The 22,678-nt window shown below is 41.8% G+C and overlaps 1 protein-coding gene across 5 annotated transcripts in view; it reads left to right on the top strand.

Annotated features, from left to right (window-relative positions):
* DSE (dermatan sulfate epimerase) overlaps positions 1-19,308 on the top strand; it is a 54,851-nt gene extending 35,543 nt beyond the window's left edge. For 3 of the 5 annotated variants that reach the window (XM_036413971.2, XM_036413972.2, XM_045572570.1), the window contains exons 3-6: positions 8,116-8,369; positions 11,861-12,100; positions 14,125-14,332; positions 16,637-19,308. In XM_036413971.2, the coding sequence (XP_036269864.1) occupies positions 8,116-8,369; positions 11,861-12,100; positions 14,125-14,332; positions 16,637-18,410 (2,476 nt within the window). In that variant the 3' untranslated portion in view covers positions 18,411-19,308. Of the gene's footprint in view, positions 1-8,115; positions 8,370-11,860; positions 12,101-14,124; positions 14,333-16,636 lie in introns of those variants that run through there. The other 2 variants (XM_045572571.1, XM_036413974.2) reach the window with 2 other exon arrangements.
* Positions 19,309-22,678: the final 3,370 nt, after the last annotated feature.

Here is a 22,678-nt window from a genome sequence, read left to right on the forward strand (position 1 = left end):
TCGATTCCGGTCAAGCGCACATGCCTGAGTTGCGGGGCTCGATGCCCAGTAGGGGGCGTGCAGGAGGCAGCCGATCAATGATTCTCTTTCATCATTGATGTTTCTATCTCTCTCTCCCTTTCTGAAATCAATAATATATATAGACAGATAACCTGGCCCCTACCTAGGCCCAAAGAATGATTTCTTGGAGTAGGCCTGCTCTTTTAACAAGTTCCCTGTGTGGTTCTGAGGCACACCCAGATTTAAATGGGGAAGGAGAGGAAAGTGTAAAGAATGTACAGTACTTGGGTTTAGTATTGGGTGAATGGCCTCACAGTCATGCCCCAGACGAGGTAGGAGAGCAAGGGTTTTGTGAAAGAAAAGGTTAATTCACTTCTTTACACACCTTTTTGAGTCACCCCCCTTCCCTCTATTCTCCCCCTTTTCTCCTCCTTCTTTATTCTGTCCTTCATTCTTGCTACTCTGCTAATGCATTTTGTTATTGTTGTTTGTGTTCTTACTGAATGTGGGTGAGCTCTTCAAGAAAAAGTATGTTTAGGTGATGGAAAAAAAAAGGTTAACGTGTCACCATCACTGTAAAACATGCCTCCACTCAGAGCTTACAGAGTTTTAGAGCTGTTCTTTCTAGAATTTTGTTATTTTAGTGTTTTAGTCTTTTCACTAACAGGCATTGATGTACTGAGCTGGCCTTTCTGCCTGCAAGGATCCAGACTTACCTATTCTCTCTCTTCCTTCTTTCCCTCCAATGCTGCCCAGACTTCAGCTAACTTCTCCCTCCTCCGTAACTTTTTCTCCAGCCTCTGCTCTTCTCCATTCCCAACATTATTTTCCACGTGACTATGTTCTCTCATGAAGAGTATATGTCTTCAAGGTGTAGCCCCAAAGAAACTTCTTTCTAGGGACTTCCTGAAGTCCATCTTCTCCGCATTCCTTGGCCAGTGTGGTGCAGAGATGCCAAGGAATCCAGGCAAACTCTTACAGGATGCTTCGCCTGTACTGGAACTCTTGGTTGGTTTGTTTGTTTGCCTCCTGCACTAACACAGAAGCTTATTGAGGGTACACCACCCTCACATTTTGCCATTGAGTTCTGAGAGCCAAATAGGACACAAAAAAGGTACAGTAAATGAGTGAGTAAATGATCTTATTTTAATTGAGTATAAACTTACCGAGAGCAGAAGTCCTGGATCTGTACACACTTTGAATCTGATCTGGTACCTCGCACACGGAGGATGCTCCTGTCTGTCTAGCCCTCCTTTCACTCCAAAGACCTGCCTGTTGCCAGCCTGTAAGTTGGAGGCCGGTCTTGGTACCTAGTTTACCCTGGGGTCTTGTGTCACTCGCTCTTTGAGGTGCTCCTCCTGCACTTGGCATTTCTCCTTCCAGTCCTTTGCTTTTGGCATCCAGCATCTAAACATGGATGTCATATTCATGAAGGTTTTCTATCAGGTGACCTCAGTAATTTGTTTTTTAACTTTAAAGCCAACTCCTTAGTCTTTGAAATGACTAGTAGTAACATCAGATGGTGGGAGGAGATGCTTTATTGGAATTCGAAGGGCTGCGGAGCCACACGGCCTGACTTCTGCTCCCATCGGTGAGCTGTGTGACTTGGTGCGTGTTACGTGGCTTCTCCATGGGTCACTTTCCTCACCTGTAAATTGGTGATAAATATAATACCTCATAGCGCTGTTCAGAGGACTGAATGAACTAATGAAAGGAGTACCTGGCATAATGTGTCTGCTTTAACTATTACTTTGTTTTTATTTTGTGTTCTTATAAATTGATGCCAACAAAGGCAATTTTAATTTATAATAAGTGTGTGCATTTATATTCATTTTATGTGAGTTTATTGTGTACTTACTGTATTCTAGGCACTGTGCTAGGTATTGGGGATACAACATGTTGAGGACCAGTTATACATCTTGCCTTCAGTTGTTTACTGATGGAAGAAATAAACGAATAGGCAACATGAATGCATACGATACATGTTATGACAGGGGAAGGTAACACTAATGAGAAGACTTCATCCAAAGTGGAGCATTGGGCAGGCTTTCCTCTGGGGCCTGAAGAACAAATAGGAATCCGCCAAGTGAAGGGGGAAGAGAATGTTCCAAGCAGGAGTGACTGATGTCCAGAGACTGTGACATAGAAAGCAGAGTGCTTTGAGGAACTGAAATTTAATGTAGGGTGGAGACTGGCAAGCTCTGAGTAGACAACCAGGTGCTACAAGGTCTTGCCCGCCCTGTGAAGGTACTTGAACTTCTCTTTATAAGCACTGTGAGGCCACTGAGGAGTTTTCACAGGGCAGGGACATGATCAGATTGGTGTGTGGGAGTTTTGTTGTTGTTTTTTTTTAACCTTTCCATCGCAAAATAAAACACAAAACCATACAGACTTGTCTATACATGTCTGCCCTGATAACCACAGCAAAGATAAAAAATAGAACTTGCCAACCTCCAGCAAAACCCCTTCATAGGGCCTCATCCTAATCACAGCCCCCCTATCCCCACAAAGACTACCCTGATTTCTACACTCATCATGAGTAGAAAAGAGTTTCCTTATGTTCATTCAAGTGTGCAACCCTAGGCACGTGTTTAGTCTTGCTCCTTTTTTAAAATGTCTTTGAAAAGTCATTTTTGTCAGCAGTTTTGCCTCCACCCCTTAATTTATTTACAATTATCTGTGGAAGGACCTGGGCCCTTCGGCCTGCACAGCTCCCACAGTCTGGATGCTGCTGACTGTGCGGTCAGGGTGCAATTCGGTGGGTTCCCCCAGCCTTGGTGTTTCCTGCAGACTGACCACCGGAGGCTGAGGCTTGACCCGCCTCAGGTTTAATCACTTTGACATGAGCGTGGGTGAACGTGAAACTGCTGCTGCTTTTTCTCCATGGGGCAGATCTGTGTTTTAGGAAGGATGCGTCTCTGACCACATGTGGAGAGTAGATGGCAGAGGTCACACCAGGAAGATCAGTTCATTTTGTGTGTGTGTGTTTATCCAGATGAGAGCCTGGAATGGGGACTCTCAGGATGGAAAGAAATGACGGTTCCCAGAAAAGTTTAAGAGTTATTAAGATGTGTAAGAGTTGACAGTTATATTTGAGGACAACGAGGACAAAGAACTATCTTTGTGGGATGCAAGAGGATGGCAGGACCTCTCAGTGACATTGTAAAACCTGGACCTGCTGGGAAAGGCACATGAAGCGTTCAGTTAGGATATATTGAGTTTGAGTATGTCAAGTTCATATTTCAAGCATTATTTTTAGCAACTTCCTGTTTGCCCGTAGTGTGTTATGACTTAAAAAAAAAAGGTGGTCATCAGAAAAGAAAGGTCTCTATTCAATATAAAATGTGCTTTCAAGAACAACATACATAGTTTCTGTCAATGACTTAAAAAATGTAGAAGGAAAATTCAAAGAAGGTCAGCTTTAATTGTAAGTAAATAAATGAGCAACAGCCAGAAGAATGAAAAGAAAAGGTGAGATGCTAACAGCATTCCAGCCACACGGGTGTCCTCAGATCACTCCTGGAGCTGGAACCAGAAGGAAACATTGGCCAGGCGGTGCTTCCAGAGAGAAGCATCAACTTGAGATCGAATTGCGCTGTTCCTTCTGAAGTTAGAAAAAGGAAAAAGACTCTTGATGAAGTGCAGATAGTGGTTTGGGCTTGTCTCAATGTAGGGAGCACATTGCAGTTCATTCCTGTGATTCCTTGGCAGTGATTTCAGTATGACAAGAAACAATGTGGAGAAGGGAGAGAGAAAAATAAATTCACACATGTTACCAAAGCTTTACTACCTTCTCACCCTAAACTTTTAGCTATAATTTTGAAAAACTCCCCATGGAGTTTACTGTTCCCCTTTCTTTGGAGAGCTTGCTGACTAGGGAAAGATTTCAAAGTATTACTGAAGCCAGTTTGAATCTTTTGCTCTTTGCTTTCCTCCCATGGCCTGTCACTTGGGCAGAGAAGAGGGAGAGAGTGTGATTACATTCAGCCTTTAAGGAAGGGAGGGTCAACTTTTATTTTCAGGATGACCAACTGGAGGTCTAAAATTTGGGAAACTGTTCAATGTCCATGGCTATGTTGACCATAGCCCACAAGTTTGGTCATAATTTAATTTAAATTTAATTTATTCATTAATTCTCTTTTGTGGCAACATAGGAGATAGCACATCTCCAAATTTCTCATGATTCCCAAAGAAAAACCCTAACGTGACTTTTCTTCCATGTTATTGCCAGATTACATTTTAAGAAGTGCTCCTTGAAACTGTGTCTCCAGCACATGAAAGAAAATAGACATTGTTGGTGTAGGGTGCTGTTGAAAGGCATTATCTCATTATCCCTCTGGAATGGAAATGGCTTCAGAGTTGGACAGAATTGTTTTGGGGACGGGAGATGAATACTGTTGTTTTCCACATGGTGACCAGTTACTTTGGTCCTGCATTGATTGCCTGAGCCTGTTCGGTGTCTCTCATCTGCCTCTCTCCTACAGCACCTCTGCCCTCTACTGTGAACATGCTGAACTTCTCTGTGTCTGGGTTCCTTCCTAGTGATCTCACATGGGACTGTCCTCAGTGCTGGCTCCAGACCCTCTGCTGGGAAGTGCCCTGGGAAGCCTGGGTCTCCACCCAGCTTCACCCACTGAACCTGGGCCCGGGTCCTCTCTGCCTTTCAGGGTGCATCTGAGGACTGCTTGTTTGGTATCACCTTTCCCTCTAAGACAGTGGTTTTCAAACTTTTCTTCACTGTGACTCACAATAAGAATCAAAGTGGACATCACAATACAATGTACACATAACTTTAACTCTACATATGTAGACATGTAAGTAAAAGTTGCACAGATCACCCCTTTATTTAAGTCATGCTTTGTAATCTAGTTTTCCCTAATCTATTCCATTCCATTAAATGACACTAAAAACATGCTGGTGATAACCCATGTTCATTCTACAACTTATTAATAGCTTATAATTTGTAATTTGAAAACTCTGCCTTCTCTGTGGCTAGGTCTTCCAGTACTATTGTTGAAGAGAAGTGGTGAAAGCGGACATCCCTGTCTTGTTCCTGTTCTTAGGGGAAATAGTTTTAATTTTTCCCCATTGAGTATGATGTTGGCTGTAGGTTTGTCATATGTGGCCTTTATTATGTTGATTATGACCCTCTATTTCCACTTTACTGAGAGTTGTTTTTTTTTAATTAAAAAGGGGTGTTGGATTTTGTTGAATGTTTTTTCTGTGTCAATTGATATGATCATGTGATTTTTATCTTCCAGTTTATGTGATGTATCACATTTATTCATTTGTGAATATTGTACCAGCCTTACATTACTGCACTTGATTGTTAAAGGACTTAGATAATCTTTCAGAAATATAGCTATTTATAAGCCAGACTTCATAATGATTTAGTAGTGATGAACCTAATGGTATAATGAGCTATTTTTTTAATTTTATTATTATTATTTTTTTTAGCTGATGCTTTATTTATAGTTAGGGGCAAACAAGGTAGTTCACAATGTTCTTTTTAAAAAATATATATTTTATTGACTTTTTTACAGAGAGGAAGAGAGAGATAGTTAGAAACATTGATGAGAGAGAGAGAGAGACATCAATCAGCTGCCTGTTGCACACCCCCTATGGGGAATGTGCCCACAACCAAGGTACATGCCCTTGACTGGAATCGAACCTGGGACCTTTTAGTCTACAAACCAATGCTCTATTCACTGAGCCAAACTGGCTTCGGCATAATGAGCTATTTTTATTGTATATGCATGCAAGTATTTTATTAATTTGAAAACTGCTTGGAATAAGTACCTGTATGTGGAAGGATATAAATTTTCACAGAAATTGCATGATAATATTTTCTAAAGAATGAGAATCCTATTAAATGTCCTTTTATCTATAAAAGTAAGTTCATCGGTTAATCAGTGTGTCCGAGATTGGTAGGTGGTCACAGTTCATTGACACCAGCTTTGTCACGGCCAGATGTACATGCTGTCATTTACAGAGGCCTCAGTGCTGGGAAGTGAAGACTTGGATTCTCTGCCTGGCTCACCAGTCACCATAAGTCAGTGGAGACTGTGTTCTGAACTCCCCAGCAGTGAGCTTACAGTACGAATTGTTTTTTTCCTGGGAGTAGGGAATTCTTTCACACTCTTCACAGTCTGTTTACAACCAGTACACACACTGGCAAGTTGACCAGCAAGGTGGCTTTGTCCGTGACCAAATGGTTAAGAATCTCATCAACCTCAGTCACTTTAGCACCAGTCTGTATCACCAGCACAGCTAACCCAACAGTGATATTACTCTGAAATACCAAGGGGTTCCTTCAGATCTCTGATTTCATAAGGATTGCATAGTCATTGTCAACAGGGTGGCCTAGTTTTATAAGCTTGTTCCTTCATTTTTTCTTTTAACAAGAACACTTATTGTGAATCTACTATGTGCCAGGCACTGTTACGGGATTGCAGATGCAATAGTGAATGCAACAGGGCAGGGAAAATAACCCTGCTGTTGCAGAACTTAAGTTCCAGTAAGGGATACTTGCACCTACAGTGTCACATACATAAACATGTACATATGTGTACATATACATATGTATAGTAAGAGCACCAAAATATAAGGAAGGGAAATGAGAAGTTGTGGGTTGGGGAATGATGTTGAACCTCCGACAGGGTGGCCAGACAAGACCTCACTAAGATCAGTTCTTTGATATAAACTCCTAAAGGAAGAACATGGTCTGGAAGAAGTCTCTCAGACATGGTTAAGTATTCTTAACTTGGGGTCTATGGAGTTTGTATGGGGGAAATAGTGCATCTTAATTTTTAACTAACTAACCGAAATTTATTTCTTCCAAATCATGAATGTAGATAACCATTTGTAGCACTATTAGGAGAGCCTGTAACTTTGTCACAGGTAGCCATCACAGATAGGTTCATATCACACACCGTGACTGTAAACATCTCAAAATATTATTTGTGCTCATCCCTGCTTATAAATTATGATAGTTCAGCCTTGCTGTTAAATACTGTTATTTAATAAAGAAGCACATATCACAATTTAAAAAAAAAACACCTGTTTTTAATAATTACACTTCAAAGTGAGAGATTTCCTTGTATCTCTGTGTATTGTAGCTCATGAATTTTCAGACATCCTGAGAAAGAGGCTAGCACTTCACCGAATTGCCTACGGAGGCTCCTGGCATAGAACTGTTAAGCTTCAGTGTAATCCCTGACTGAGCGCTTTCCTCCACCTCCCACAGGGGCGGCACACTCTGCATTTGTTCTCCTCTCGCGGAGATTACTCAGATACATCCTGAGCCGACGGGGAGGGTTTTCTGGGTAATTCCACACATTGTGACTGTGAAAGACCCATCTTCGCTTCCTGTGTAACGCAGGCCACACACTGTGAAAACACTTGCCGAACAACGCAGCAAGTCCAGCAGAAATTCGGCTTCTTGGAAAAATGGCAGTTTAATACTTCACAGATCAGCTTTTAGGCTTCTCCGAAAGTTACCCAAAGGGCCTTCCAGGCAGTGCCGTTTATTTGATGAGAAGGAGATGTAGAAATAGAATTGGTTCATTTCACTCATGTTCATCATCTTTTTAGCCAGTGTCTGCATCACGGTGTTGACCCGGAGGGTCTGTCCCGATTGAGAGGTCCTAAGCCATGGACCATGCCACCTTCGCCTTGACCAGCCTGTGGGACATAGGAAGGGACATACACGTTTGAGGGTTTTAGTGAGGCAGTCACAGGCACAGGACCTCATGCAGGTGGACAGAGGAGGCGAGCCCTAGGTAAATGGGTATGCCAGAGAATTCTGCCTTGCTGCTACATGTTGTGTGCTTCAGACCTCTGAATCTATTCGTCTACCTCTCAGCAAGAGGGAAAAATCAAATGCAAAAATTCCCAGCATCTTGATATTGCTGGGAACGTCAAACGAGAAATTCTGTAATTTTCACATTCCACTTGACGCTGGTCCAAGGTAGAGGGAAGTTGATTCTGTATCATTAAACTGCCTGGGTTCTGTCTCCGGTTGTGTCCTTTAGCTCTGAGTGACAGACACACAGAAGGTGTGATGACAGCTGTGAGCCCCGTGGCCCTCACTTGCCGGCTTCTCTTCCTCTCCAGGCTGGTGAAGGATGCTTCCTGGGATGAAGTCCCGCTCGCCCACTCCCTGGTGGGCTTTGCCACTGCCTACGACTTCCTGTACAACTACCTGAGCAAGACGCAGCAGGAGAAGTTTCTCGAAGTGATTGCCAATGCCTCGGGCTATATGTATGAAACCTCGTACAGGAGAGGATGGGGCTTTCAATACCTGCACAACCATCAGCCCACCAACTGCATGGCTCTGCTCACAGGAAGCCTCGTTCTCATGAACCAAGGTGCGTGCGGGCTCCCATGAGTCGTGGTTGCCATGTTGCGAGCAAAGCATTTAAAAATATTTTTTAAATTGATTTCAGAGAAAGGAAGGGAGAAGGGAGATAGAAACATCAATGATGAGAATCATTGATCGGCTGTCTCCTGCATGACTCCTACTGGGCATTGAGCCTACAGCCCAGGCATGTGTCCTGTCCGGGAATTGAACTGTGAGCTCCCTGGTTCATGTGTCAGTGCTCGACCACTGAGCCACACCAGCCAGGCATGAGCAAAGCATTTTTATAATTAGTCTTCGTACATGTTCATACTTGATCCTAAGTCTAGGAGGTAAAGTAATAGCTAGGGCATCTCTTTGAGAATTGAGAGACATCTTCCTTCATTTCTGCTAGTTATATTAGCATGAAGGTTATTTAATTATGGCTTTTTGATTGTCCCAAGCCATGTTTTTAAAATATGTTTGTATTGATTTTAGAAAGAAAGGAAGGGAGAAGAAGGAGAGAAAGAAACACTGATGTGAGAAACATCTATCAGTTGTCTCCTGCATGCCCCCTACTGGGGATTGAGTTCACAACCCTGGCATGTGCCCTGACTGGGACTCCAACCAGCGACCCTTTTGTGCACGGGACAACGCTCAACCACATGAGCTACACTGGCTAAGGCCCAAGCCATATTCTTACAGCACAGGACCAGTGGTAAATACTGAGTTTTCCAGAGAATTTTGACAGTGAAGACAGCCAGCCTGGATAAATGGAGTTTTTAAAAGCTAAACAGGTGGCTTACTATTTGAAATGAATATTCCTTGCACAGATATGTATCATTACATCAGTACTCTTATTCTCTAAAGACTTCAAACTATCCACGTGGATCACTTAGGTCAAAATTGGAAGTAACTTTTGTGGATTGTATAGCTATTTTGCCTTAATGTATAACATAATTGCTAGTATTATATTTTCTTGGTTCTTATAATTCTGTCTTAATTACAACTCTAGTGGAAGTCTATAAATGACTAAATAAGATTATATTTAAGAAACGGAGCTCTAAGAACACAGTGAATTAGAAGGATATTAAACATATACTTGGAGCTGGCAAGTCTAAAAGGATTTAACTATTGTATTCCCTATAAGAATATGAATTCTCACATCAACCATATAAAGTAGCTGGGATTTTTTAACCCACTTCTGGTCAAACTCAAAGTTCAACCTCTTTCCACTATATTTTGTTGCCTCTCTGGGAATAGAAATTTAATTTCTATCAATAAGGAAAGCTTAATTAAGAGAGTGAATTTTCATGCTAGCTTCCTTTGCCCCCTACTCTCACAAAAGCTAAATTTAATCCCACGGTCTGTGGCTCGTTCAGATTGTAGCAAAATTTGTACGACTTTCCTGGTAGGAGTTTTCATATGTATTTTTTCCCTGATTGACATTATTTATAAGGAGCCTGGGTAGAAGAGGGGTGAAATCTCTGGTTTTGCATAAACTCAGTTATGCTGGTAGTCCTCACTTTCTTGGCATACTTTCTCCAATGTTAGGTGCTACTGTCAGGTTGTTCAAATATTCCATGTTCTCCAGACCAGCCTGCAGTACGGGGGTAGCGTAGAGCACACCTGTAGTTACACTGGATTCACATAAAATCTCCAAAGAGGGAGAATTGGACTTTTCTGTCTGTTCTGCTAACCCTATCTAAGCCTTGGTTCACAGAAACCACAGGACCACATGTAAGCAGTTTACAAATCAAGAGGAAAGAAGAGAGATATGAAATGTTCAAATGATTACCCAATAGTTATTAGAGCACTAGGGAATTAAATAAGAGGTATCACAAAGTTATGGTTACATATCCATTGAGTATATTACGTTTGAATTCAAAAGAACAATATTCTTTAAGTGAGCTTGAGAAGGTTCATGGAACTTTGAAGGATGGATAGGATTTGATAAGTGAAAACAATGAAGAACATTCTAGGTAAGGTTTGTGTATGGTGGAAACACACCATCAGTAACAACAATGGTACATTATATGACAAATTTGAAGTTTGCAAAATATGTTGGGGGACATTGCCTTATCTCCTGAACAGGTTTTTATAAGGAAAAAAAACCCAGGAAAATCAGACGATGTGATGTCTTGGGAGCAGAGAGCATCAGTTGCCTTGGTGTCTGGTTGCAGATAGAGGCTACAGAGAGGGGAAATATGAAGATGATTGGAATTTTAAACTCTAACGATCAGAGAACGGAAATTGAAAAGTATTCCAAAGATTGCATGCCAGGGGTGGAGCTGGGTGGGAAGATTGGTCCAGGGCACAATTAACAGTCATCTCTGACCAGCAAGCCTGAGAACGGTGTTTCCACATGAGGCAGGACTTACTTAGCCTGAGTCTGGAAGCCCCAGCACACTAGTAGCCATGAGGGAGTACACAGCACTGATGGTCGCACACATGACTGTGGGAGTGAAGTAAGACTCCACCCACATCAGGAGGCAGTGAGCTTAATTTTATCTTCAGGAGTTGTGTGTTTTAAATACAAGAAAACAAACCTTCAAGCCCAAGCCCAGGGCTCAGACCAGAGTTCTCTTCCTTTTCAGTCATGTGTCTGAGGTCTTGAACAAGTCAACCTTTCTGTAACTTTGGGAGTCATAATGCATCATTGAGCTATTAAAGGGATTAAGTAGGATTATGTTCAGTGTTGTGTAAATTACAAATGTCATAAAAATGTGAGGAGTTGTTATTGTTACTTAAATGCTAGTCTCGCAAAAATTACAGAAAGCTAGCATTTATGTTCTAAGGATTTTGAAAAAGTGTTTAGCCCTTTAATTTTCATTTGGGGAGACTGAGGAATGTGACAGGTTGAAGAGATGCTTGAACAAAACCACATAGCTAATTTTTGGCAGCTTCTGGACTCCCGGCTGATGTTTTTGGTCCTTAAGTTGCCACTTCAATGGTTCCTTCACCCCACTGGGCTGCCTTTTCAGATCCCAGGGAACCTAAAAACACAAAAGAATGTGAGAAATTGTTGTCTGCGGATAGAACAAATTGAAGACTGCCCGTTTAGCTTTTGTAGTATTTGTAGTTATTACAAATCCTATAAAATAATGGTAAAAGTTTTATAAAGTGATAGACTTCAAAAATATATTCAAGTAGTAGTTCTTAGTAAAACTGAATCAAAAGTCTTAATATACAGATATTTTCCTGCCAGCATAAAGTGATGTGCAATTTGTGATCTTGGACGTAGTGTGGTTTCAATTTATTAAAGATTGGAAAATGACTGATGTTCACTTAAAGGTTTATCTTCGTATAATTAATAAATGACCTGTATTCAAGAACTTCTTAACTTACATCCACAATCCCGGATTAGCAGGATGATCTTTATAACATTGATAAGCAGGAGTTTTACAAAATGCAGTTGGTAATATAAAGTAGTCAGATAACCCAGAGGGTTTTATTTGACTGCATTTTTGTTAATGTTCGCTGCCGTCCGAGTCATTGTTTCCACGTGTTTCCACCCTCCAGGGTATCTTCAGGAAGCCTACTTGTGGACCAAGCAGGTTCTGACCATTATGGAGAAGTCTCTGGTCCTGCTCCGAGAGGTGACAGACGGCTCCCTCTATGAAGGGGTCGCCTACGGCAGCTACACCACCAGATCCCTCTTCCAGTACATGTTCCTCGTCCAGAGGCACTTCGACATCAACCACTTCGGTCACCCATGGCTTAAGCAGCACTTTGCCTTTATGTATAGAACCATCCTGCCAGGTGTGGTGAGGAACTGCAAGTTGGTCAACGTTAACTATTGTCATTTTTCCTGATTATGAAAATGGGCTACAGAAATGTGGGGTTTGAGCCATATTGCAATTCGAGGGATTAAAAAAAAAAATCAAAATAGAATTCAATGTAAGAGTTAGACAGCCAGAACATCTTGGGAGTTAACGGGAGGATTTGTGATCTTGTAAAGCTTGGAGCATGATGGATCAAATGGAATGTGCACCCGACACAGAACTTTTATTTTTGTATGTGTAAGCCATGCATACATGTACAAAACAGAATATAGTAAGCATTTATGATTACATGCTCATTTTCCTTTATATGTGACCCCTGATCAATCCTATTTTGGCTTTTAGTTAATAATTTTTTTCTCCCAAACTATATAGACCTGATTCAAAATGAAATATTATACCTATGTATGTAAGTTGGGACTTTAGTATTTTCTTTAAATATTTTATTGAAATAAATAATACAAAATATAGGAATATAGCCAGAAAGTGAATTTGTATAAAACTAGTGTCTTGTTGCTGTGAAGCTTAGTCTTCTAAGAGAACTGGCTCAAAAAAAATTATATATGATTTAAGAACCGATTTATTTCTAAGAGAGCCTTGTAACTCTTATTTCTAAACAGCACTTAAAAAAAATTTAGAAGGTGGTTTTTCATCAAGATGGGTTTCCCTCCTCTCTCCAGTGAAATGAAGTTTTCAGATGATGATTCTAGAATTACAGTAAAAAATTCAGTATTTAATTCTTTTTGCTGTGGTTGTATACACATGGATTGGAAAGAATCTCCATTATTGGGTTAGTTTTTAAAAAATAATACAGAACAAAAGAACCATATTAAAATTTAGTTTAGACTTTACATTCAAAACTGTCTTATTGCTTATTCTTAGACATACCAGAGTGACCTATTCTATAGTTTATGTTGATAACCAAAGGTCTTTAATGGTCACAGTGTTCTGTAATTTGAGCTGAGATTTAACAGCCAACCATGGCAGGGCTGGGGTCTGCTGTGAGCTGTGTATGAAGCTGCTTCTCAAGCTGGAAAAGACAGCATGAACTAAGAAGAGGATTCAAATACTTGTGTCCATTAACGCAACAGACCTTTCTTGAGCACCTGTGTGGTGGGTAGGAGATTCAAAGAGGAATAAAACAATATCATCTGCTTTCAAAAGATTCAGAAAATCACATTTTATAATAAGACTTATTTAGAAAAGCAATTACTAGACTGTTAGAAGCAAAAATACTAGCTGTGAATGACGGAAATGCAGTCATGGTGACATTTGGGAGAAATTCTGCATTCAGTCAATCTGCTTCAGCCTTTCTCTTTTTTCTCTCCAGCGGCTATTCTGGTGACTAGCGCTGTCTGACCCAGAGTTTCCCCCCTCCCCTTTTTTTTTTTTTTAAGAATATCTAGAACATATCATGTCTTGCCTGCTTTTATTTTTCTGACCCATTTCAGTATATTTGCTTTTCCTCTCTTTCCTTTAACGTCCAGCAATACAGACTAGCAGGATCTCTGTGGGAATTGAGTTTTCTTCCTGTGGAAACTCAGGTTCTCCCCCATATCTTATAACTCTTGCTCGATTGGAGGGCAAATTGAGGCATTTTTGCTACTGTTTTGGTGTAGGATGTGGGATGAGTTGGTAGGAGAGCTGTTGCTCATTTGAGGTCCAGGAACTCACCATGCACAAGAGGAGAGTGTATGTATCTGTGCAAACATAGCTGCACATAGTATGGATCCTAGAAATTGAGGAAGGTGGACAGTGTATGTCATTAGTGTGGCATTCTCATCACCAATGACAGGTTACCACATAACAAATACACACTTGCGCACGAGATTTGTGGAAGACCTTAATTGGTTGGGGTGGAGTGTGGGCCTTGTGGCTTCATTTGTCATTTTTATCCAAGATACACACTTGTTTCTAGTTTGCAGGCAGGATTGAAAATCATCGTGTAGACCTTTATGGGAACGTACAGCTTTAAACTTAGTTCTGTCAAACTTTTCTCCTTAGGATTTCAGAGGACGGTGGCCATTGCAGACTCCAATTACAACTGGTTTTATGGCCCAGAGAGCCAGTTAGTGTTCCTGGATAAGTTTGTCATGCGAAATGGCAGCGGTAACTGGCTGGCTGACCAGATCAGGAAGAACCGAGTGGTGGAAGGCCCGGGGACCCCCTCCAAAGGGCAGCGCTGGTGCACGCTCCACACGGAATTTCTCTGGTAGGACACGTGCCTAGGCTTTGGGGAGAGATTGTACCCAGGGGTACGGGTGTGCTCATTTTTTGCCTTTAAAAAAACACCACAAAAACTAGTCTAAAGCACTTTATGCCACCTCAGCACTTGCAAATTCAATTCCTATCAGTGTTTGAAACTCTGCTAGAAACATTTCCTGACATTTAAATCTAATGACTGTTTGCAGTTTGATTTTCGTATGTTAGAGATGTCCGAGGCTCACTGTTTTACAGCTATGGCTGTTTTGATTTACATCATTTTTGAAATTGTATAAAGAGAAACCCATTAACTAAATTTGACTGGGTTATCTGATAATCACACCCCAAAAAAGGTAAGTAAAATGTTTTGTTTGGGGAAATGAAGCATTATAATCTGCTAATAGCAAAGCTATTTCTAAATTTTCAAAACTAAAAGTGTTTGACAGTTTCACTTTGATAATCAAAGAACCATGTAATATATTTTTTTGCCTTAATCTTTTAAGCCAGAAAGAGAACCAGGAAGAGAACCTTTTTAAAGTTCTGCCAAATATATTACCGGCATCCAATAAATGAAGATAAAAATTCCAGGGAACTAGTTGATAATTAATCTCTTATGTCTTTTCAAGCTTTTGACACTTGCATTCAACTCCAAATTAAACTTCTGTGGTGTGATTGCTTCCCTTCATTATTTTTTTAAATTTTAAACAGTTAAGAGGAAAATAACACTATAAAAGAGGTAACTGTCTCTAGTTTAACCAGCATTTTTAAAAACTGTATTCACAGGTGAACTAAATATATTACTATGTACAAGAGGCAGCTGGTCGATGTTTCTCTCTCATTGATGTTTCTAGCTTTCTATCTCTATCCCTTCCTCTCTGTAAAAAAATCAATAATATATATATATATATATATATATATATATATATATTTATTTTTTTTAATTTTTTTTTTTAACAGAGAGGAAGGGAGAGAGGGGGAGAGAGTTAAAAACATGGATGAGAGAGAAACATCCATCAGCTGCCTCCAGCACGCCTCTTACTGGGGGTGTGCCCGCAACCAAGGTACATGCCCTTGACTGGAATTGAACCTGGGACCTTTTGATTCCCCATGCCAATGCTCTAGCCACTGAGCCAAGCCAGTTAGGGCTTACTATGTTTTCATTTTCCCATAAATAAGCAACGTAAAGAGTGCTATCATGCTGACAGTAGGAGTCAGATTCGTGCTCAGTCTGACCTGGTTCAAAACCTGCTTGATAGGAGTATGCCAACTGGCCAAAAACAGAAAGAAGGATGGAAAATGCAGCTAGTGTCTGGATTTGGTAAATCACAAAAGGAAGCCAAACTGATTATACCAGGCCTGAGGAGAAACACGTTTTCTGATGTTCTGAAACGGAGACTAGAACAACAGATGAAACAGCCGCACACACCAATAAGATGAACTCTGCCATACGCGATTGATTCACTGTAGAACAGTGTCTGCGAGCAAATGACACAGGCCTGCCTTTCTGCCCATGAGCAGGAAATTATAGGAACCTGTCAAGGCTGTTATTTCAAATCCTCAAAAGCAAACCATCATGTTTATTACTGTGTTTGTGGCCTTTCTGAATAAAAAACCTGTGTTTTTAATCACTTGGAAGTCTAATGTTAATTTTTTTATTACTTGATAATAAACATTTTTCCTAATTAACAGGTCATTTATTGTCCAAAATGCATGACATCATCTGTAAATTGAAATAAAACCTTCAGATTAGAAATCCTCAGTATTAATAGTTTCCTGAATTTCATCTATTTATATTCTTAGGTGTGGTATTCACAGTAAATTGTATCTCATATGTGAAGTTCAACTCTATTTACATGAAATTTTAGAGGGTAAAAAATACTCTGCCAAACTTTAATAGTGCTACTTGCTGTTTTCAAGGTGTGTTAGGTTCTAGATCCTAAAAATAAAGCTCCCTAGACTAGGAGCCCCTCAAGCTAGAAGTTTGGAGGAAGTGCTTAATTTTAAGACCCATGAGCCCCAGGCCTTTGGACGGCAGCTCTGACTTGGTTACGTGAACAAGGTTCATATAGTCATGAGCAGCAGTCATCATTTCAGGCTCAAGTCCAAGGGTGGCCTGCTGTAGAGACTTTCTGCTCTCCTTCCACCAAGGGTGTCAGTCCCCCCGCTCAGTGTGACCTCCCACGGGCGTTCTCAGAAACGTCCCTACTACGGTCAGCACTGCCGGCGCTCCGCGTCGGTCGCATCGGTGTGTTCCGCTGTGCTATCCTCCCTCCCGCCAGAAAACCAGTTAACTTTCTTCCATGAATCCTCTCAGGTACGATGCCAGCCTGAAGTCCGTCCCCCCTCCGGACTTCGGCACCCCCACGCTGCATTACTTTGAAGACTGGGGCGTCGTGACTTATGGGAGCGCGCTGCCCGCGGAGCCCAACAGGTCCTTCCTTTCCTTCAAGTCGGGGAAGCTCGGGGGGCGAGCCATCTACGACATCGTCCACCGGAACAAGTACAAGGACTGGGTCAAAGGCTGGAGGAACTTCAACGCGGGGCACGAGCACCCCGACCAGAACTCGTTCACGTTCGCTCCCAACGGCGTGCCCTTCGTGACCGAGGCGCTCTACGGGCCCAAGTACACCTTCTTCAACAACGTCCTCATGTTCTCCCCGGCCGCGGCCAAGACCTGCTTCTCCCCCTGGGAGGGCCAGGTCACGGAGGACTGCTCGTCCAAATGGTCTAAGTACAAGCACGACCTGGCGGCCGGCTGCCAAGGCCGGGTGGTGGCCGCGGAGGAGAAGGATGGCGTGGTCTTCATTCGGGGAGAAGGCGTGGGGGCCTACAACCCCCGGCTCAGCCTGAAGAACATCCAGAGGAACCTGATCCTCCTCCACCCGCAGCTGCTGCTCCTTGTGGATGAGGTCCACCTCGGGGAGGAGAGCCTCGTGGAGACGGCCACCAGCTTCTTCCACAACGTGGACCTCCCCTTCGAGGAGACGGTGGTGGACGGGGTGCACGGGGCGCTGCTCCGGCAGCGGGACGGGCTCTACAAGATGTACTGGATGGACGACACCGGCTACAGCGAGAAAGCCACGTTTGCTTCGGTGACGTACCCCCGGGGCTACCCCTACAACGGGACCAACTTCGTGAACGTGACCATGCACCTGCGAAGCCCCGTCACCCGGGCGGCCTACCTCTTCATCGGGCCCTCCGTGGACGTGCAGAGCTTCAGCATCCACGGCGACCCCCGGCAGCTGGACGTGTTCGTGGCCACCGGGGAGCACGCCTACGCCGTGTACCTCTGGCCGGGCGAGGCCCCGGGCCAGGCCGCCTTTGCACAGGTCATCGCCGATCGCCAGGAGATCCTGTTTGGCCCGAGCGCGGCCGTCCAGAGCGCCGCGGTCCCCGAGGTGAAGGACTACGCGGCCCTCGTGGAGCGGAACCTGCAGCGTTTCAAGCCGGTGTTCCAGCTGCTAGAGAAGCAGATCCTGTCCCGCGTCCGCAACACGGCCGGCTTCAGGAAGACGGCCGAGCGCCTGCTGAGGTTTTCCGACAAGAGGCAGACGGAGGAGGCCATCGACAGGATCTTTGCCATATCCCAGCGGCAGCAGCAGCAGCAGCAGCAGCAGCAGCGCAGGTCCAAGAAGAACCGCAGGGGAGGCAAACGCTACAAGTTTGTGGACGCCGTCCCCGATATTTTTGCACAGATCGAAGTCAACGAGAGAAAGGTTCGGCAGAAAGCCCAGATCCTGGCCCAGAAAGAGCAGCCCATCGATGAAGACGAGGAAATGAAAGACCTTTTGGATTTCGCAGACGTGACGTACGAGAAGCACAGACACGATGGCCTGATGAGAGGCCCGTTCGGGCAGGCGCGGGTGGTGACGGCCGCGCACAGCAGAGCCCCGGCCCTGTCCGCTTCCTACACCAGGCTCTTCCTGATCCTGAACATCGTCATCTTCTTCGTCATGTTGGCCATGCAGCTGACTTATTTCCAGAGGGCCCAGAGCCTGCACGGCCAAAGGTGTCTGTATGCCGTCCTCCTGATAGACAGTTGTATTTTATTGTGGTTGTACTCGTCTTGTTCCCAGTCACAGTGCTAGCACTGAAGCTGTCAATCCCTCAGTCATTTGTGGTCACAAATCGATGCCAAAAAAATCGTCCCAGCTATTGGGTTTTCCCCCCTCAGATTCATTTTAACAAATTAAGGGGAAGATGTCTTTACACAAGAAAGCAAGGGCACAGAGAAATCAAAATTGAAGTAGGTAAAGGATTTGTCAAAGGAATAAAAGTAGTTTGGATGTCACATGATGTTTCTGGAAATGTTTGGCTTGACTAATGGTCCATATACTACTATTCGTAAACACAAAGTCTGGTTTTAAGTAATTTTTAAGAAACAAAGAAGATTTGTAATTAAATTTTATTAATATTAACTTAATGCCATTAGCAATCTTCAGATCCTGTTTTATGAAAAGACTGAAGCACACAATTCTGAGAAATACAGACTTTTTAAAAATGGTGTAGCCATGCTTAAAAAATGTGGCTAAGTCCTGGTATGGCCGAGCCATCTTCCTGGGAGAGTAGTTCCTTAGTGAAGTGAATAACAACACTTCTGTATTGAATTATTATTCAGATAACATGGTAAAATGATGGCAGAAAATTCATTAAAAAGTTAAGATTATATTTCCAGTAGAATACACGTATGTATGAATGACAGTTTTCTTAACGATGTCCATGTCTGCACACACGTAACTGATTGCGTTTATGCATCCACTGGTTATTTAGATAAGATAATTCCAGATAACTTGACTTCCTATTTTCTTTATATGGAAACTTGCTGTGGACCTAATGGCTAAACTTCAAAATAAAATGTTTTATATCCTGAACATTGACTTTAATACCAAAGAAGATGGGGAAGCTAAAATTTGGATATGATTCTTATGTTTTTTAAAAGAAGTTTTTCTTTAAATTTATTTTGTTTAATAAACATCATAATTGTGATTTTTCAATAGTATCCGTCGTCTTTGTTCCATTCCATTGAGCAGCAGTTTTGAAAACTTTGAAGAGAAATGTTTATTTGGGCATTCATTAATTAAACTTATAAAGTAGTATTTGAATTGAAAGAAGAAATTTCTCTGCTTATTTGCCTTTCTGTTGTTTAAACATTTCAAACAAAAGCCAACTTCTGATATTTGAGTAATGCCATGCTTTTAAAAGCATAAAGTTTTCTTATTTATTTGCAGTCAAGTCCTCAGGAGATTAACAACAGCACAGAGTACAGTACTGGAAACATATTCCACAGTTTATACTTTGGCATAAGACAATGATATACTTAAAAGGAACTGAAGAGTAAATTAATTGTCTTACATTCAGCATAGTTGACTTGTCCATTTCTCCCCTGAAAATGTGTTTGGCTCACATTTTACATTAAGGTCATATTCACTGACTTGTATATTTGAAGTCTTAATTAATGGTGATCTTTTCCTTTCACGTCTCTTTTTTGTTTGAAAACAAGAACACAGAGAAATTCTTATGAGCACCTTTTTTTGCGGTTCTAATTTTTAACCTTCTTACATAAATGAAACCCACGTTTGGCTTTTAACTGTGCTTCACTCATTATACTTGGAATCTAGAACATGACTGATGGGGAAGTATTTTTTTTTCTTTCATGGAAAAGGCCTCCAGGGAGGATGTCATTACACACTGTTTAAAAGAATAATGTTTTCAAAAGAAGAATGCTTCCGTTCGTCCTGCATGGATGCTGTTACTGGGATTTAAACTTGCTTTATGTGACAGATTCTCCGTTTACTTAACCCCGTTCGACATTCCTCTCTCCTACTCTTTCTCATTCAAAACCATGAATTGTCTGAAATGATCAAAAGCAAATTTTGGAGAAAAAAAAGGGGGTGGGGATTGCCCTTGGAGGCTACCAAGCAAACCTGATCTGAGATCCAAACACTCAGGCCTACTTTCTAATCGTGATGAAAAGTGTAAGCAAGTGCCAAATCCAGCTTTCCTTCTGTTTTCATTAGTTTAAGGGCAGATGACAAATTAGTTAAAAGTAATTTTTTAGAATGTTGTCATCATGCATCTTTAAAAACAATGAGTGGGCTTTTTACCTTTCTAGTGGACCTCATATATACTTCACTTAAAAAGCAATTTCCACAGGCAGTGACTTACGTGGGAGAGGGAAAAATCATGCTGAAGCTAATCACTGCTCTTCAGACGGGCATGTTTTATATCAGGGCTTGTGCATAGCTGATGAAGACTAAGGAGCTCTTTGTGTCTTCCAGAAAACCCAGCAATGTTAAATCCCCCTTGTAACTGCGTGATCAACTATGGAATCTGTTTCTGTGCTGCTCGCTCTGAAAGAAGTGTTTCAAGTTCATGGGATAATCTGTGAGCTGTTGTTCAGGGCATTGGCAGGACTTTCGGTCCCAGGCTTAGAGAAAATTTGGGAATCCTTAGCATACAGAGCTTGTCTGTGCAGCGGAAGGGACATATTCCCCTTTTGGTAACTGATTAAGTAATAAATAGCCATGATGATCAATGAGATCTGTTATCTGCTGAAAGGACATTCTCTTAAGATCATTGTCCTGATTGACAATGAAGTCAGAAGGAAAACCTTATTCTGTGACTTTTTAATAATGAAAATGTATTGTCTAGAATATTGAATTAGTTCATGACATTTGTCCTAACTTAGTAAAAGGACCCAATGTCCTAAGGTTATTAGAAAATTGTTTTAATAGATTATGCTCACTGAATAATATGTTTTAAAAAGAAGAGTTTACATATCACTGTTTTTAAAAATTTCTTCATAGTTCACAAGCCACCCACAAAGGAATCTTAAATTTCTCCAAACTTTTAAGAGGATTCAAGTTATGAAACATACAGGAGTGGGTAAAAACAGATTAGTAATAGTAATAATATGCTAATCTTACATAATAATAGACAAACATGTAAATTGACCATATCTCCACTATGCCCACAGCCAATCAGGAGTGAGTATGCAAATTAACACGACAAAGATGTTGGGTTAATTTGCATAGGGAGGGAAGGGCACCTGCTATGAGGGGGAGGGAAGGGTCGGTGGAGGGAGCTACAGGAGTGGTACTCTGGCCAGGAGTGAGGACTTGCAGTCTCCTGGGCTGCCGGGAGTGAAGCCAGGGGAAGGAAGGTTTATTCTTGCACAAAGTATCATGCAATGGGCCTCTAGTTAATAGCACAAGAAGACCAAACAACAGATATAAACTAAGACAGTCATAGGAAAACTAGAGTATATGATCATCTGTGTCAGAGATTAATTCAGGAAATAAAAGGGGCTAGGGAGGTGTGTGAAGGTCCAGCTTTAAGTTTAGTGCTAAAATAGGAACTTGTGCTCCGATTGAGTCTCTAAAACCTGCACATGAAGAAGCTGGGCTCAAGCAAAGGGCTAACCTCTCTCCTGTTCCCTGCCCTGTGTTTATCCCTGTGCTTAGTTCTTTTTCTGGGCACAGACCATTGACTTGGCTCTCTCTTCTTTAAGTTCATGTTGAGAAGAGGTCAGTTTCTGCGGCTTATTTAGCTTACTGGCAAAGATGGCCTCTTTACCAGCCACATTTCAGCTAGATATTTGCTTTATGCTACAGAACTTCCACAAGATACTGACTAGTTTTCAGGAAATGGCAGAGAAAGCATGTATTTCACTACATGGCCTAAGTACTTAATTTTGGGTCATTTAATGGACAGGTTTGAACACTGCTAACCAAGATGTCATCACAATGTGAAGAGTAGAAGTTGAAGTTGCATTATAACTTTCCTGTTATTTTTCTTAGCGTTGCAGCTTCCCTCCATGTTTTGTGTGTGTGTGTGTGTGTGTGTGTGTGTGTGTGTGTGTGTGTGTGTGGTTTTGAAAAATCCTTGAGGTGGTACTGATGTGCCCCCCATTTTCCATACACTCACTCTAAGGGATGGTTTCCTCCTAGTTGAAACTCAGTGCAAGCAGTGGGGAGCCAATTTTCTTTCTTTTTTTAGCTTTTATATTGAATTTATTGCCATAAAATTGGTTAAGATAATTATATAGCTTTCAGGTGTGCAATTCTATAATACATCATCTGTATATTGTATTGTGTGTTCACCACCCCAAGTCAAATCTCCTTCCATTACCATCCATCCCCCTATATCATCTTCTACCTCCTCCCTACCCCCCTTTCCATCTGGTAATCACCATACTGTTGTCTGTGTCTGTGAGTTTCTTTTTTCTCCTTCTTAATCTCTTTACCATTTTCACCCAGGCCCTCAATCTCCCCGAAACAAGATTTTCTTTTTTCAATAATCAGATTCACAATTTGCTTTAGCTTTGCCATAGAGGTAGACCCAATGGGGGAGCGAG

This window comes from Pipistrellus kuhlii, unplaced genomic scaffold, assembly GCF_014108245.1.
Source record: "Pipistrellus kuhlii isolate mPipKuh1 unplaced genomic scaffold, mPipKuh1.p scaffold_m20_p_5, whole genome shotgun sequence".
NCBI lineage: Eukaryota > Metazoa > Chordata > Mammalia > Chiroptera > Vespertilionidae > Pipistrellus > Pipistrellus kuhlii.